The sequence below is a fragment of the Purpureocillium takamizusanense genome, chromosome 4 (genome assembly GCF_022605165.1).
Source record: "Purpureocillium takamizusanense chromosome 4, complete sequence".
NCBI lineage: Eukaryota > Fungi > Ascomycota > Sordariomycetes > Hypocreales > Ophiocordycipitaceae > Purpureocillium > Purpureocillium takamizusanense.
Window position 1 is genome coordinate 2,954,787 of NC_063071.1, and position 15,052 is coordinate 2,969,838.

Here is a 15,052-nt window from a genome sequence, read left to right on the forward strand (position 1 = left end):
GTGAGTGAGGGGGAGGAAAGAAGGGCGCATGCAAGACGACTGCCGTCGAGAACGCCCTGATGCAGCAGCATACGACGGAGATGTCATTATCATTCCATTATGGCACTAATCATCGTTGCGAGCAGGTCCCCGTCCCCTCTTCGGCAAACGAACTGCTATGAGGAGTAGGGGTCCAATGGACCCTGTTTTCCTCCATCCATCAGTCACTGCAACATGCTGAGTAGAGAGCCAATGTCATATAACGGCGTTGCTGCTGCCGCTCAGGGGAACCGAACCAACCCGCGATTATGCAACTTACACGTAACAGTTGAGCACTCACTTACACCGACAATGCGTAGGTACCGGGGAGCATGGGCAACAAGCGCCCAACGTCGACATGCAGTCAGTCGTGTGTACTGTACTTACCTCGCCGGCACAATCTCAAAGGCAAAAGGAGCGTCGTCATCGCAGAGCTCCCTCAAGGCGGGAATCAGGTTTCGCATGCGTCGTGGCTTTCGCCAACGTTGCTGAGCTAGGTATGGATGGACCCCTTACGCATGGCATTTGATGTCGTCCGACAGCAGCGGGCACCCCCTCCCTCCCATCCTTCTTCTTTTCGCCCGCCGAGTCTAGCTCGTCTGGGCCCCTTTCGAGATCCCAAGTCTGGAATCCCGACATTGTTAGCAGTGGCAGTAGCAAACGGGCTTCGGCCCGCCGACGTGCCAGCTATCTCCGCCAGTTGTTAAAAACTTGTGGGAGGCGGTGGTGATGGTGTGCCCTAACGCGCGACGACGGCCTCGCCATCGGCGGCGTTACGCCGAGCCCGAGGAGGAGGCTGTCTAGGGGCGAGGGGGCTTCTTCCTGCCGTCAAACACGGCGCGGCTGGCTTGGCTAATGGCTTGGTACGACGCCACACCGGCGTCCGGGACGGCACAGCATACGGGAGAGAGCTCCAGTCGAGCTCGCTCGCTCGTTTCCCTGTGCCGCCCCGTGCAGCGCCGCTTGCCGTATCATCATCGGGGGGGGGGGGGGGGGGGGGACAGCAGCAGCAGCCGTCGCGAAGCTCCCACGGGCGGCAAGCCCGCAGGAGTTTGGTTTGCCTCATCAGCAGTCTGTGCAGGCAGGGCCGTTGCGTTGCGTGAGGGTGTCGGAGCTTGCAGAGCCGTCGAAGAAGCGGGGGAGGGGAGTACGTAGAACGGGATGCCTGCCTGCTTGACCCCCTCTTCTCCTTCTCCGGGGGTGGAACCCGCGTCGTGTTGCATTGCAACCGGTGAGAGAGTGATGGGCCGTTTGCCTTTGGGGCGGCATCTGGTGTGTGTGTTTGTGTGCGTGTCGTCTGGAGGTGACAGCGTTTCGTACGTAGAGGCGTTTTGCTGTTCCGTGGCGAAAGCAAAGTCGCTCGCCATAGGCAAGATATCACACCCGATATGCTGGCTTTTTGCGAAGCTGTCCGGTAAGTATCAAATCCCGCCCACGTCAAATCAGGAGAGCTGGGGGGAAATGCCGGACCCTGCTCGTATGACCAACACGCAACTCTAGGCGATATGTCACGCCATACAACAGCGAGGCGCCAAAAGGCCGACTCCGACGCATCCGCTTGCAGGACTGGAGGTGCAGCGAGCGGGCAGCACCGGTCCAGCAGCGCCTTTTTTTGCTGAGCACGCACGTCAGTCATTGCTCTCCAACTCCCAGCCTACTTGTTGTTGCCTTTGTCCCCGTGCCTATCGCCAGCTTCAATGCCAATTGATCTCCGCATCCTCACTCGGCCTCGAGGAGGGGAAGGCGGTCCTGCAGCCAAGTCAGTAGTCAGCCAGCTGCATGTACGGTGTACATACTTTGTACATACGTATCGACAGAGCGGCTGGCAGCAGCAGAGCCATGCCGACCCCAGGTTTCTGCAAAGCAGCCGTGATTTCCATGAGGGGGGGCGGGACCCAATCATGGGCGCACCAGCAATCTCTCTCTCTCCTTAGGTAGGTTGGGGAGCTTGCATTGCATTGACCCCAGACGGCGTCTTTCTCTTTCCCCCCAACAAGCCCGTGCCCCCTCCCCCGGAGACTTTGATGGGCTACGGGGACCTGGATGGTGTGGACGGACAGTCGGCGGCTGTGCTGACATTGATGGGGTAGCCCAGACACAAGCTTCGACACGGACACGGAGACTGACCGCCTCGAAGAAGAGAAAGACGAAGAAGAAGGAATACCGTCAGCGTGATGCACACTGGAATGTCGCAATCTACTGTGGAGAGCGCAGGCGGGCGGCGGCGGCAGTTAGCTTCCTACTCAACTAGAGCGGCGCCAGATCGAGCCAGCCGCCGCCGAGGAGGCTTATTAGCGACACCAACAAGTGACTAACTCAACCATCCCGCAATGAGTGCCAACCAAGTAACTAAACTTGAGGATGTACAACAGTACCACCATGAGCTGGCGAGTCACAGACGCAAGCCCCGTCACGGGGAGCGCTCAAACGGCCGATCCAAACCCCCCCCCCCCCCCTCCCCCTCCAGACGAAACGCCAAACCCACGCGCCATAGCCCCGTAGCTTGGGCCAAGGGGATGGATGGCGCAGAGGCGAGGGCACACACGTTTCTTTGCGAGGTGGCTTTTTCGAACCATCATCCACGCATGCATGCTCGCTCTCGTCACTTGCCTTGGTCCCCACGCCCGCCCGCTGCTTACCCCGGATTGCGCTGGACACATCATCACCTAGTCCATGCCGTGACCCGGTGAGTGCGTAGCAGCCCGCCCCAGGATCGGCGTTGCGGCTTGCTGCCGGCAGTGCAATGCCTGACCCCGCCTGCCTGTCCGCCTGCTTGCTGCTGGTGCTGCTGCTCGCCGCTGCTGCTCGCCGCTGACCTCTTTATCGCCGCCCCCTCTGGTGCCACGGGAGATCATCCCATCACCGAATCGGGTCTCGCCTTCTGAAGAAAGGGTTGAGTAGCTCTCGCCACCTTCCACAGATATTGCCTGTGCTGTGCTGGCTGAAGCACGAACTCTATTGACTGGCAGCGATGAGGCAATTGAACGCGGTCCTCAGTTGCCAGAACACACAAGACATGAAAATTAAATTGGCCAAAATGATGACAAGGAAATGCCAATCTAGATTTTCCGTGCTCAATCGGTGATTAATTTTCCATCGCATCAAGATGATGTATAGAATCCGTATACCTGGCCCCCCCGTCCCCCCACATATACAGCGAGTGGGAGACGGCGGTTTGAGTTGATGCGCGTTATAAGCTCGCCAATTATGGTTCTCGGGTGTTTACGTGTGAATGCTGCAAACATTGGAGATTGAATTTCTGAGCAAAGCGCCGCTGAGTCTTGAGTTACTCATGTATTTTATACATGGCGTATGTGATGGTCTATAAAGGAATGGTGAGCTCTCTCCTAGAAGGGTAGCAACGCGTATAACTTGTTACTTTTCGACCTGATTTTAATCTGATGATTGTCTCAATATAATCTTGAAATCTAACTCAAGTCATGTACGTCGCTCATTCATGTGTTTTTTTTTTTTTTTGCTTTCATTGAAAGGATAGGTCTTGACGGCGCAAGTTTGTAACTAACCGTCCCATCAAATAGGATGAAGGCCGCCATCACCACGCTCCTCCTCCTCGTGTCAAGTCTTGCGGCGGCGGGGGCGGCGGCGGCACCGACCCCAGACTCCGAGAAGCGACAGGACGACGACCCCATGGGCACGTTTGTGAAGTGCCTGTCCGGCTGCATGAAGCGCGACCCCAGCGAATTCGAAGCGTGTGGGGACGAATGCCTCAGTGCCATGGGCGGCGGCGATGGTGGCGGGGGGGATGATGGTGGCGCCGGCGAGTGATCCCCTGGGCCTTGGCGTGGTTGGGTTCAGAGGAGTGGCCTCCGTTGTGCTTGCTTGTCGGTCGAACCTGCGTGTTGCTGCTCTATGGAGTGGATGGGTTTGGCGGCCGATCGAGAGAGCGCGGAAAGACGCCTCTGGGGACTGGGGGTGAGTGAGTGAGTGAGTGCTTGTGGGATGGATGGATGGACGCACGGATGGAGGCCCAAGGCGGCGGCGGCGAGCAGGGCGCGTTTCGCGATCGGGGGGAAAGGCAGATAAGGTAAATGATAAGCTCGCGCAGCGTCATTGACCAGGCAAGGGGTATGATGCCCCCCGCGAGAGATAATAGGACCATGGTATCAAGCCGGCAGCTAGTAGCCCGTATCTATCTCCCCCGTCGTCCTGCGCCATCAAATCCTGTGCTACTATACCCCATACATACTACGTACAGTATACATGACAAGGTCCCCCGATGTAGGAACCTCAGGGTCCTCGAGAAGTGAGATTTGCCCATCAGGGATGGGGCCAAACCGTCCGTCGGCGCTGCGAAGCCAACAACTTCCATCGAAATGTCATCATGGTCGCCCACCAACCAACCAACCCCCGAGCGGGGAGTCCCGTCTCTTCCGTCGCAGCCGCTGCCACGAAACCCACCTGCGGTCAAGTCCGAAGAGCAAAAACTTCCCGCCGTGCCGGGCTTGCTTGCTTGCTCGCTTGGCTTGCCGTGTTGCGGCTTTCCATCAAAAGGGTTCCGTCACAAGCTCCTTACTCTACACCGTTCCGTCACCGTTTGTCCGTTTCCCCTCATCGCAACGGTGGCGGCGGCGGCAAAGGCCATCGTCTTGTCTGATAGGATGGTGAGAGAGAGAGAGAGAGAGAGAGAGAGAGGCACGCAAGCCACAATGCCTGCCTGCCTGCCCTGATTCAACGAACGAACGAACGCACGCTCGCACGCATGATGCACGCACCAAGCCTGTTTGTGGCTGGATGCAAGGCGCAGGCAGCGCGCCTCCTCCTCCACCTCCTCGTCTTCGTCGTTGTCTGGGGTACTGGAACCGAGTCGTCGCTGCAGCTGCTGCTGCTGCGTCGGAGAGGCGTATACAGTACATACACTAACTACCACGTGCATACGAAGTACATACATACACACATGCCCCCCCTCTCTCTCCCCCGGACCTGAGCTCATTTACGGATGCCGGACAAGACACTTCGCCGCCGGAGGAGGAGGACCTGTGCGAGCCGGACACACGGACAGCTGCTGCTGCTGCTGCTGTACCACCGCGGCTGACCGAGGTGACCGTCGATGGCCGGCCTGTGTGCGCCCAGCCAGTCAGTCGAGCTCAATGGCCAAATGTAAAGGCGTTTCATTTTATCATGGCAAAGTGGAAGACCCAGCCGTATCCGCGGATGACGACGAGCCCTGCGGGCCTCGACACGCCCAGATCGCTATCACTCCTTTAGTCTAGACTCGGCGTCTCGCCATGCGTGCAATTACTACCACCACAACCTCCATTAATAACCACCACCACCACCATCAGCTCACTAGCCCTTCCCCGTTTTCTCTTGACCGCAACTGCTGCTGCTACTGCTGCAGAGCCCGCCGCGCCCGCGCCAGTCCAGACGCGTCGTAATACAGAAGGACCATCCATTGACGGGCGCACGCACACACCAGACTCCTCCTCCTCCTCCCTGTCTGCCACCACGCACCGCACCGCTCTCTCATATGCAGGCCATCCTGCTGATGCCACCTCGTGCCGCGCGCGCATCTACGCTGGCGCGCATTTCCCAACTCACCGATATGCACGCCCGAATGCGGAGTCGTGTTGTACACTGTAGATTGTGCCTTGTTCCCATCTGCAATGCGCCCCCCCTCCCATCCCATCCCACCTCGCATCCCATACTTTGCAGTACGTGCGTGCGTGCGTGCGTGTGTGTGTGTGTGTGTGTGCCACAACAGCGGGCGATCCCAAGTAAAAGAGCGGAGAGTGACGAATCAATGCCTCAGGCAATCAATGGTTTGCGTCGCGTCTCCTCGCTTCGAGTCTTCGGCCCTTGATGATGATCACGCCCGTCTGGTGCCCGCTCTACTTCATCACGGGGATGGCGTCGTTTCTGTCGTGCAGGCTCGGGACAATGGGCACGTGAGGATGTTCGAGGCACAGCCCGGCTGTCGGCTCGTCGGGTCGCGCGGCAGATGAGTAGTACTGACTGCTGGTCGAACCAAAAAAGCTCCAAAGTGCACTGCATGGCTAGCCGTGGATCAAGAAGTTGCGTAGTCTTAGAGCCCTTCTTCGGTCGTGAGAGGTCTGGCGTAGCCGGGTGCGATGAGTCGTGGCACACAATGGCATGAGTTTACAGAGTATCTTTACGTGAAATGTGGTTTTCAAAAGCCCAATGATATGGGTTTGTCGGCAAGTTCTCAGTTGGGGTATTTTGTTGGAACATCATCACCTGGGTTCCTGAGCCCGATCCGGACCTACAGCTTCAGCGGCGAGCCAAAGATAGGGTAGACCATGCCGTCTCGGTAGTGCGTCCCGACGCATTGAAGGGCATGTTATGTTCACATCGCCATCATGGCCCCCGGGTAGCTCGAAGTCGAGCAGGCGTTCGCACCATCTTGGAGCACAGCTGACTCTGAGACCGTTGCGCGTGTTTGAGCATGTACTTAGATTCTAGCTGGCTGTGCGCAGGAATCGCGCAACGGAAATGCTGGGCTAGTCCTCATGAGGGAGATACACGCGTGCGGCCGTGGAGTACGCGACGAGGATCCGAGTGACCGTCGAGCAGCAGCATGCCGCAGTCGTCATCGCCACCGGTGTTGCGAGATGAGATGACATTGGAGCGTTGTGTTGCTCTCCATCACATAGAAAGGACCACACGCCAGGCCCGTCACCGACTCACACTTCCCCGCAAAGAACATAGGCGTTCGCTCGAATGGTATCTTCATTGGATGTCAATATGTAACAAAATACGTACATTCGTTGGGCCGCGCTGTGTCCCAAAATATTACACAGCACATATCAGGCGGTCCCTTTCGCCACCAAGCCCTTCGCCACGCAGACACACGCACACACACACACACAGTTGGCCCCGCGCCGACGACTACAGGGCGTGCTGGTGCTCGCCCGCGACGGGCGGGCCGGCGTAGTTCTTGTGGCCCCAGACCCAGTACCAGAGGGCGGAGACGCCAATCGCGGCGACGAAGACGGCGGGCGCGTAGTTGACGGTGGCGGCGGTCACGGGGATCATGGAGGGCATGCAGAAGAGCGGCAGGGCGAGCAGGGACCAAGCTTTGGAGACGCTGTCAGCCGGATATTGTCGCAGACGAAAGGAAGGAAGGAGAGAAACGGCGAGGGGAGGAGGAGGGCAAGGAGAAAGACACACAGAGGGGATTCTAAGGGGGAGAAGGGGGGGGGGTGTCAAACGTACCGATGGCAACAACATTCAGGAGGTATCCCCAGCGGCCGAGGTAAAAGGCGGCGCCCTGGACCTGCTTGCGGCCGGTGGCCAGGCTGATGGCGATGGGGGTCGCGTACGAGGCCGTGAGAGAAATGACGCCGACGCCGGAGAAGGCGTTGAAGGCGGTCGAGGAGCCAAAGTAGATGAGGCCGAGGAGCACCTCGACGACGGCGCACAGCATCATGGCGTTGAGGGGCACGTCGAGGCTGCGGTTGACCTTCATCCACCACTTGGAACCCGGGATGGCGCCGTCGCGGGCAAACGCCCAGGTGCAGCGCGACGAGGCCGTGGTGCAGCCGATGCCGCACAGCAGGGCGAGCACCATGAGCGGGATGAGCAGGCCGATGGCGCCGCCGCTGGAGCCGACGGCCTCCTTGATGATGGTCGGGACGGGCTGGCCCGAGGGGAGCGCGATGAGCATCTGGATGTCGGGCAGGACGAAGACGAGCGGGATGAGGAAGAGGAGGCCGGCAAAGGTATTGATGAAGATGGTCGCGACCATGGCCTTGGGGACCTGGACCGAGGGATTTTGCACCTCTTCGCACATGCTGTTTGCCCAATGTGTCAGTTTATTTTTGTTTTTTTTTGTTTTTTTTTAAAAATTGGTCTGATATGTTCGGGCTTCCTACGCGCGCCCAGCGGGCGGGAGGAATCGAGAGGGGAGGGGTCGGGAGTTTTGCTCACGAGATAATCATGCCCGTCGACGAAGTGGCGTAGCCGGCGTGCAAAAGACCGACGCAAAACGACCAGCCGTTAGGCCAGCCCGAATTGGCCTCGAAGTGACCAAAGACGTACTTGGCGTCGTGGCGGCCGCCCTTGGCGAGGACGAGGATCGTGATCATGATGGCGATGACGCCGGCAAAGGTCCAGAAGATGGCAGCGGTCTGGAAGAGTGGGAGGCGCGCAGTCAGCTCCAGCTCGAACGTTGTTCACACACTCTCTCCCCAAGGTCCAAAAACCACAGCCGGGGAAAGGGAATGGTATATATATCTTACATCGAGCCACGGCAGCCACTTGTTGCCCAGGGCAGACACGGCATTGCACAGGATGGTGATGCCGAGGAAGATGAGGAAGACCTGGTACGGCTCGCCGGCGAAGACGCCGACGCCGGGCTCCGTCTCGAAGACATTGATGCACGCGACGAAGAAGAGGGTCGTGCCAAAGTTGACGGCGAGGGTGATGGTGATGTTGCCCACGACGTAGGCCCAGCCGCAGACCCAGCTCGCGACGCGGCGCCATTTGGCGGGCGCGAGCATAAAGGCCTGGTAGTAGACGCCTGCACGAACGGAAGCATTAATACGAGGGATGCACAGTTGCAATCAATGGAAGGGGGGAGGGGTCCGTAAAGAGGTGGTGTTGGTTTGCGCGTGACCCCAAGGCCCGGTCGACCGCATTCATGTCCGGACGAGAGAGGTGGCCGGGGGGAGGGGGAGGGGGAGAAGGGAGGGGGGGATAGAAACGGCAATGCTTTTATTTACCTCCGGCAGTGGGATAGACACTCGTGATTTCACCAAGCGAGGCAGCGACACAGACGATGATGAGGGAGACGAGGACCCATCCCCAGATGATGTTGACGGGGCCGCCACCGGCGAGCGGGTAGAGGAGCGTGGTCGCGAGGCCGTAGGGGATGGAGGCGAGCACAAAGGACATGAAGGCGACCTGGAGCGTGGAGCGGTTGCGCGACAGCTCGGGCTTGTATCCGAGGTTCTCGAGCAGCTGGTCGGCCGTCTCGGCCTCGCCGACCGACAGTCGCGGCGGCTGGCGCAGGTGCTCGAGCTTGGGGTCCATGTTGCTGGCGCTGGACGAGTCGTGCTTGGAGTCGGAGCGCGCCATGATGCTGTGATCGATCGACCAGACTGGCTGGCTGGCGGGCGGGTTTAAAGAGAGGTGTGCGACCGACCGCTCTCCTCCTGTTAGAGAGGGGGGGAGGAAGGGGAGGTTGGTGTTGTTGAAGAGACCCGGGGGGAGGAGGCCGGGGACGGTGGGCGCGGGCGCGGGCGACTACGGAATCACCACAGCACGCACAGACGGAGGAGGAGGAGCAGCAAGAAGAAAAGAGGCCGGCTTTCTTTCCTTCGGGAATTCGGAGGCGACGACGGCGAGCGCGGGCCGGTGAGGAGAAGACGACGACGGCGACGAACAGGTGGGCACGTGAGATGTTGGTTAGCACCCCTGGAGTGCAGAAAGGCGCGCGCTATGGATGATGACTGGCGCAGGTCTTGTGAGTTGTGGTGGTTGTGTGTGTGTGTGCCGCCAACAGGGGTTTTCCGATTCTTCTGCTTCCTTGAGACAGCGGATGCGCCTCCAAGCGGACAGAAGAGGTGGGAATCGCGTTCGGTGTCGCGTGCTCGAGAAGGATGGAAAGGAAAGGAATGGGGGGAAAGGGAGAGTGAGTGTTGCAAGGTTGAGAGAGGGAGAGACACAAGAGACGGAAGCGTCGCCAGGGTGTGAGCGTGTGTATGAGTGGGTGGTGGTGGTGGTAACGGGCGGGGCCGTCGTGATATACGACGAAAGGCTTGTGAATTTTTTTGCGGGCTGGGCTAGGCTGGGCTAGGCTGGGCTTCCCACGAGGGAAACGAAGGAAAAGAAGGGGGGATACCTACGACGGACGGCCCGTGACAGGCGGAGGAGAAGGAGGAGGAGGAGCAGGTGGAGGGACGGGAGGAGGAGGACGGTGGTGAGGAGGACGGACGGACGGGACTGACTGACTGATGTGGATGGAGCCCCGGCCAGCGAGTAGGATGCAAGCAAAAGAGTCAGTCAGTCGGGATCGCCTGTCGAAAAAATGGATTTTGACAGGCGGGAGTACTAATAAGGTATGTACTGTACTGTACCTGCTGCTGTTGAAGAAGGCGGAGGAGAAGAAGCAGCCCGACGTCTCGAAACCTCGCCTTGTCTCTGTAACTTTTCCCACTACTACCGTTGCTGCTGCTGGTGCTACGTACTGCGCTTCTCGTCGGTACCTACCTACCTCGTACGCACCAGTGACCACGGAACCATGCACAAACGCCACCGGCGCGGCGGCAGCGGGGTGGGTGGGAGGGAGGCGGAGCCCATTCAACGTGGGCGGGCGGGCTGGGCTGTTAGTAGTAGTGGAGGCAAAAGGTTTGGGGCCTTGGACGGATCCAGGAGGAGGAGGGGGGGAGGAGGGGAGCGGTCCCCCCCCCGGGTTGGCCGTCGCCGTCGTCGTGGTTCGAGCAGCCGAGACACGGCGGGCGGGCGGGCGGGCGGCAGCACAGGGCAAGCAAGGGCATTGCATTCCATCGTGTCCTGGGCGGGTGTCCATGCCCTTGGTCCCGAGCGGACGGGTGCGGTGGTGGTTGCGGTGCTGGTGCTGTTGGGTGAGGACGGGAACAACAACTGACAGACGGACAGGCCACATGGGCAGACGCGGACGACGACGTGTATCACCCAACTTGCATCCGGGAACGTGCGCTGCTGCTGCTGCTGCTGCTGCTGCTGCTTCCGCCGCCGAGACGGGGCCTTTCTTTTTTTTTTCTGTGCCTGTAGTCAGCGGGCGGCCATCTAGTAATACTCACTACGGGAGAGATAGATGCCTTCTGTCGTGCAACAACCTGTGCAGCATGTGCTGCAGCAGCAGCAGTATCAGCAGTGTGGACCAAAAAGGATGAGCGCCAGGGATTACACAGAGATAGGGTTGCCGCGCATCATCATCATCATCAGCACGATCAGCCACGGGGCGCCGCCGGCTCCTGCGCACTACGCGCTGCTAACTTGGTACTAAATCACTACTGCTACCTCTGCACACTGCTGGGTAGGTACAGGTACTGTTGCTGCTTCGCTACTGCTGCTGGTGGCTCGCTTCGCCGGTGGGGCGGCGTTGGCGGCGGCGCCATTGCTGGGGCCCTGAAGATTCGCAGCCAGGGTTGTTGCATGAGGACGGGGTCACCATTGGAAAGAGACGCGCAGCCATCGAACGAACGAACTGCTAACGAACAAAAGCCCCCCCGCCCCCCAGTGGGCACCGCGCCCAGGGAGGAGCCACATCGACGTCACTGCCTCCATCCCAGGGCTCCCGGCCGCCCAGTAGGATGGGGCTAGTGGTCGCAGATGGATGGAGCGGGCAGGCCGAGGAGGCTTGGGGGCTTGCTGGGGCTGTTCGAGGTTCGAAAACGGGGCGCCCGCTGCTGCTGCTGCTGCTCAGGTCTCAGCGTCGGTTCCCGTTGTTCGTTGTGCGTGGTGGCTGCTGGCTGGCGTTGTTGGCACGCGGGCCCTTTCACCCGCCAAGCCGAGCCGAGCCAAGCGGCAGCCATTCAGGCGATGCTTTGTTGACTGACGGTGAAGACATGTTCCCATGGAGATGATGCGCCGGCTGGATCTGGATGGATGGATGGTTTGTTGGAGGGGAGGAGGGGGGAAGGAAGAGGGGAGAGGGGACTTTGGGTCTGTTCCTGCTTGCGGGCTGAGACAAGACCCAGCAGCAGACGCGAGTTGCTGAGACGGGACGACGAACGCATCCCAAAGCAACCAAGAGTCGAGCGAGTTCCTCTCGTCTGTCATTGTCACCCGGCCCCAATTATTATTACGCGAGGCCGGGACTGGAGCGCCGGCGTTGCGTCCACCGCGCATCATCATCATCATCATCATCATCATCATCACCATCATCACCATCATCATCATCACCATCATCACCATCATCACCATCATCATCATCACCATCATCACCATCATCATCATCACCATCATCACCACCTGTAGTTACCGTCCTCCTCGCCCGCCAAGTGCTAATAAAACAACGCCTAGCCCGCTCCCGCCGCGTTCGCTCGGCTCGCATCATGGCCGCAATTGGCGCCAATTACCTACAGCTGAGCGCCGCCCTTGTTGGCCTACTACTAATTCAGGGTGGCTGGCGCTCGGGGAGGGCGAGGCGAGGCGGAGCGCCCCAGCAGCAGCAGCAGCAGCAGCAGCAGCAGCAGCACGTGGGAAACCAACATGGACGTCTCCAGTAATAATAGCACGCAGCAAGCACGCTTGGGCGAGCGAATGCGGTTCAATTCACCCACTCGCTCACTGGATGGAACGCAAGCATCGGCCAGCCAGCCAGTCAGCTAGACAGCCGGCCAAGGCGGACGACGATCCGCTTTTGGAAACCCGTCTCTCTGGCCGGCCGTCGATCGCTGCCGTTTTGTCGCTGGCCGCATTTCCCATTTCTTTAATTCCACACTTTCCCGTGCTCCGGGAACCAATTGTTTAAAAAATAAAGTAAAAAATCTTTTCCTCCATGGGAACGAGGACGACGGGGCGGAGATAGTGCATGACACGGCGACGACGACGATACCTTGTCGGCCAGCCCCGGGGTTGCATCCATTCTCTCGTCAGGGACCGACAAGGACGGACGGCTCGGTGAAATAGAACGTAATGCAACGTCCACAGGGCGAGTAATAGATACGGTACGTGCCAACTTTTTTCCCCTCATGATGCTAGTAGTTACTGTAGTAGTGTGCATTGAATTGGGCAATGGCACGGACGAGTCCTCGTCTCCTTGTTCTCCTGCTTCCAACTAACTTTGTACGTAACTTGGTACTGTACAGTACTGCTGGCTTGCCGCAACTCGCAACCGCTGGCTGGTCTGTGGACGCTGGCTTGTCTTGATCTGACTTGTTGACTGACTCGCCGTCTGTTGGGCCGGCTGGCAGGCCACTCGGTCGCTCGCTCACTCACTTGCATGCATGTATGAATGAAACCTACAAAACTCCGAGTCTCCGTGCTCCGTCTGCTCCGCCCCGGTCCGCATCCCCCGTCCTTTGTCCCCGGCCCTCCGTCTCCATGTCCATCCATCGATCCATCCATGCCATCCATCCTTCTATCCCACACACACACACACACACACACACACACACACACGCATCCACATCCCGGTCCCTCCCAGCCTGCCTCCCTCTATCCCTCTTTGACCCCGCCCGCCGAATCGTCGGACTCTCAGTCTCCCAAGGGACCAAGGGACGGTTCGAGGAGTCGAGTCGCGATGCGTCAGTTAAAAACGTCTAGTGTCCCCATGTCAACCCCGTCCCCCGTTATAGTCGGCGCCCCCAACCTTGCGCAGCCGCGCCACCAGGTCCCCCTCGTCGAGGTCCGCGCGGTCGCTCGCCGTCACCGCGATGCTGTGGTGCGCCAGCGCGCGCTTCACGTCGCCGCTCTCCACGCTGACGCGCGCCTTGCGCATCACCCCCGTGCCCTCGCCGATCCACACCACGAGCACAAACTTGACCCGCCGGCTCTCCTTGTCGTTGGCGTACTCGACCCGCGCGTACCCGTACTGCACCTGCGCGTCGTCGAGCGCAGACGACAGCTCCGCGACGCCGCCCGAGCCCGTACGGCTGAGCGTCAGCTTTTGCCCGCTGCCGGCGGCGTGCGACACGAGCAGCCAGTTGGTCGTGTCCTTGTCGCTGCGCACCGCCTCGTACGCTGCCGCGATCTCGGGCGCGTCGAGGCCGTTCATGGCTGATGGATGGCTGCGCGACCGGTCAGGGACCCGGGCCCGTGTGTATGCGAATGAGAGAGAGAGTGAGTGAGAGAGACTGCAGGTTGTAGGTACAGTACAGTACCCCGCGCGGGAGAGACCCTGTGAGAGTACGTGCGTGTGAGTATGTGTGTGTGACCGACTGTGCCTGTGAGAGTCTGTCTGTCTGTCACTGCAGCGGGCGGACCGGCCGGGCGGCACTTACACCAGACACCTCCTGCAGCTTAGTAGTAAGTTAGTTACGTAGTACGTAACCTAGTAAAGACAAAGGCAGAGAGAACGCGAGCGCGACCGACCGACAAATGGCCGCACAGAGAGAAAAAGGAATGGCCCAAGCAAGGTCCAGAAGGTCCAGAAAAAGTTGGGCAAGGGAAGAAGACGGAACGGCCAGCAGCAAGCAAGCAGCCAACGCCGCCAAGGGGGGGGCAGGCACAAAACGTAAGAGTGGGCGACGGGCGGCCAGACGGACGGTCGGTGGGCGGCCCACGGCGTGTGGAGTTTCATCAAGGGTCGCCGCCGTCTGTCCGTTGTCGTGTCCTCCGTAAGGGTCCCCCCTAGCCGAAAAGGGAGACACGAGATTGGTTCGAGCGGGAACGCGATGGACCAGCATGGCTCTTGTTACTACTAACTACTAGTGTCATGCTACAATAAAGCCCGCAACCTTGTGGCCTCTCTCTCTGTCCTTGGTGCTGTTCAGAGGGACCAATCAAGTTAGTACGTACGTACTGGCAACCTGAAAGAAGAGACAGCCCCAATCAATCACCCGAGGCTGGCTGGCTAGCTGGCGTCTGTGACGGTCAGCGACGGGCTGGCTGGCTCGAGACGGCGGGAGGCAGCACGCGGGCTGAAACGGGCCCTTGCCAGGCCAGGCCAGGCCGCTTCGTCAGTCCAGTCCAGACCCGGCTTGGGCTTGGGGTTCCAAGTAATTTTAGACGAGGCACAAGAGAGAGTGTGAGATTCATGCGTTCCGACGTTTACCACGTACCAAGCATACGTATTCGTACTTTGCGTACAGTACAGTACTAAGTTGGTACTTCATACAAGCTATTCCCATGCCTCCGCCCCTTGACCTCCAGGTAGGTCGGCTTGCGGCCCCCTCCAACAAGGCAACTTACACGGAACGCAAAAGTAAAGTGCGCTTCTCGGCGGCGCCATCCAAGCATTGTTGGGGGCCACGGCAGCCATTGAAAGACAACCGGTACCTACCGTACCTCAGCGTGGTCGCCCGCCCGCTGAAGCCCACAAGCAAGGCAGGTTCAGCCACCAGCGTTGCCACGAGGGCAAGATACTCGAGGCTGCGTCCGGTCCCTTGTCCAGGGTTCGAGAATG

At 59.6% G+C, this 15,052-nt stretch overlaps 5 protein-coding genes across 5 annotated transcripts; 2 read left to right on the plus strand and 3 right to left on the minus strand.

The window, feature by feature from the left end:
- The first annotated feature begins 3,141 nt into the window (after positions 1-3,141).
- On the plus strand, positions 3,142-4,179 carry JDV02_005539 (uncharacterized protein). The gene is made up of 2 exons (XM_047986849.1): positions 3,142-3,353; positions 3,565-4,179. Exons 1-2 carry the CDS (start codon positions 3,324-3,326, stop codon positions 3,802-3,804), a joined length of 270 nt encoding a protein of 89 aa, XP_047842832.1. The 5' UTR covers positions 3,142-3,323; the 3' UTR covers positions 3,805-4,179.
- Positions 4,180-4,352: 173 nt separating this feature from the next.
- Positions 4,353-4,706, plus strand: JDV02_005540 (uncharacterized protein; the record flags this gene model as incomplete). The annotated part of the gene is made up of 1 exon (XM_047986850.1): positions 4,353-4,706. The coding sequence occupies one exon, from the start codon at positions 4,353-4,355 to the stop codon at positions 4,704-4,706; it is 354 nt and encodes a 117-aa protein (XP_047842833.1).
- A 532-nt stretch (positions 4,707-5,238) lies between these two features.
- On the minus strand, positions 5,239-5,699 carry JDV02_010856 (uncharacterized protein). Its single transcript, XM_047992595.1, has one exon. The coding sequence runs from the start codon at positions 5,675-5,677 to the stop codon at positions 5,366-5,368; it is 312 nt and encodes a 103-aa protein (XP_047842834.1). The 5' UTR covers positions 5,678-5,699; the 3' UTR covers positions 5,239-5,365.
- Positions 5,700-6,850: 1,151 nt separating this feature from the next.
- On the minus strand, positions 6,851-10,284 carry JDV02_005541 (uncharacterized protein). The gene is made up of 6 exons (XM_047986851.1): positions 9,846-10,284; positions 8,721-9,449; positions 8,238-8,518; positions 7,927-8,126; positions 7,213-7,790; positions 6,851-7,073 (listed from the first exon to the last, which is right to left on the minus strand). Exons 2-6 carry the CDS (start codon positions 9,073-9,075, stop codon positions 6,886-6,888), a joined length of 1,602 nt encoding a protein of 533 aa, XP_047842835.1. The 5' UTR covers positions 9,076-9,449; positions 9,846-10,284; the 3' UTR covers positions 6,851-6,885.
- Positions 10,285-13,261: 2,977 nt separating this feature from the next.
- JDV02_005542 (uncharacterized protein) lies at positions 13,262-14,715 on the minus strand (the record flags this gene model as incomplete). Its single annotated transcript, XM_047986852.1, has 3 exons — positions 13,262-13,715; positions 14,450-14,456; positions 14,709-14,715. The coding sequence occupies 3 exons, from the start codon at positions 14,713-14,715 to the stop codon at positions 13,262-13,264; spliced, it is 468 nt and encodes a 155-aa protein (XP_047842836.1).
- Positions 14,716-15,052: the final 337 nt, after the last annotated feature.

Excerpts from the sequence above, each read along its gene's own strand:
- JDV02_005539 (XM_047986849.1), top strand. The coding sequence starts at position 3,324 with ATGGCGTATGTGATGGTCTATAAAGGAATG. Across the intron at positions 3,354-3,564 it reads TGATGGTCTATAAAGGAATG|GCCGCCATCACCACGCTCCT; the intron begins GTGAGCTCTCTC and ends AATAGGATGAAG.
- JDV02_010856 (XM_047992595.1), bottom strand. The coding sequence starts at position 5,677 with ATGCGAGGTGGGATGGGATGGGAGGGGGGGCGCATTGCAGATGGGAAC.
- JDV02_005541 (XM_047986851.1), bottom strand. The coding sequence starts at position 9,075 with ATGGCGCGCTCCGACTCCAAGCACGACTCGTCCAGCGCCAGCAACATG. Across the intron at positions 8,127-8,237 it reads AGTGGCTGCCGTGGCTCGAT|ACCGCTGCCATCTTCTGGAC; the intron begins GTAAGATATATA and ends CCACTCTTCCAG. Across the intron at positions 7,074-7,212 it reads CCTGAATGTTGTTGCCATCG|CTTGGTCCCTGCTCGCCCTG; the intron begins GTACGTTTGACA and ends GCGTCTCCAAAG.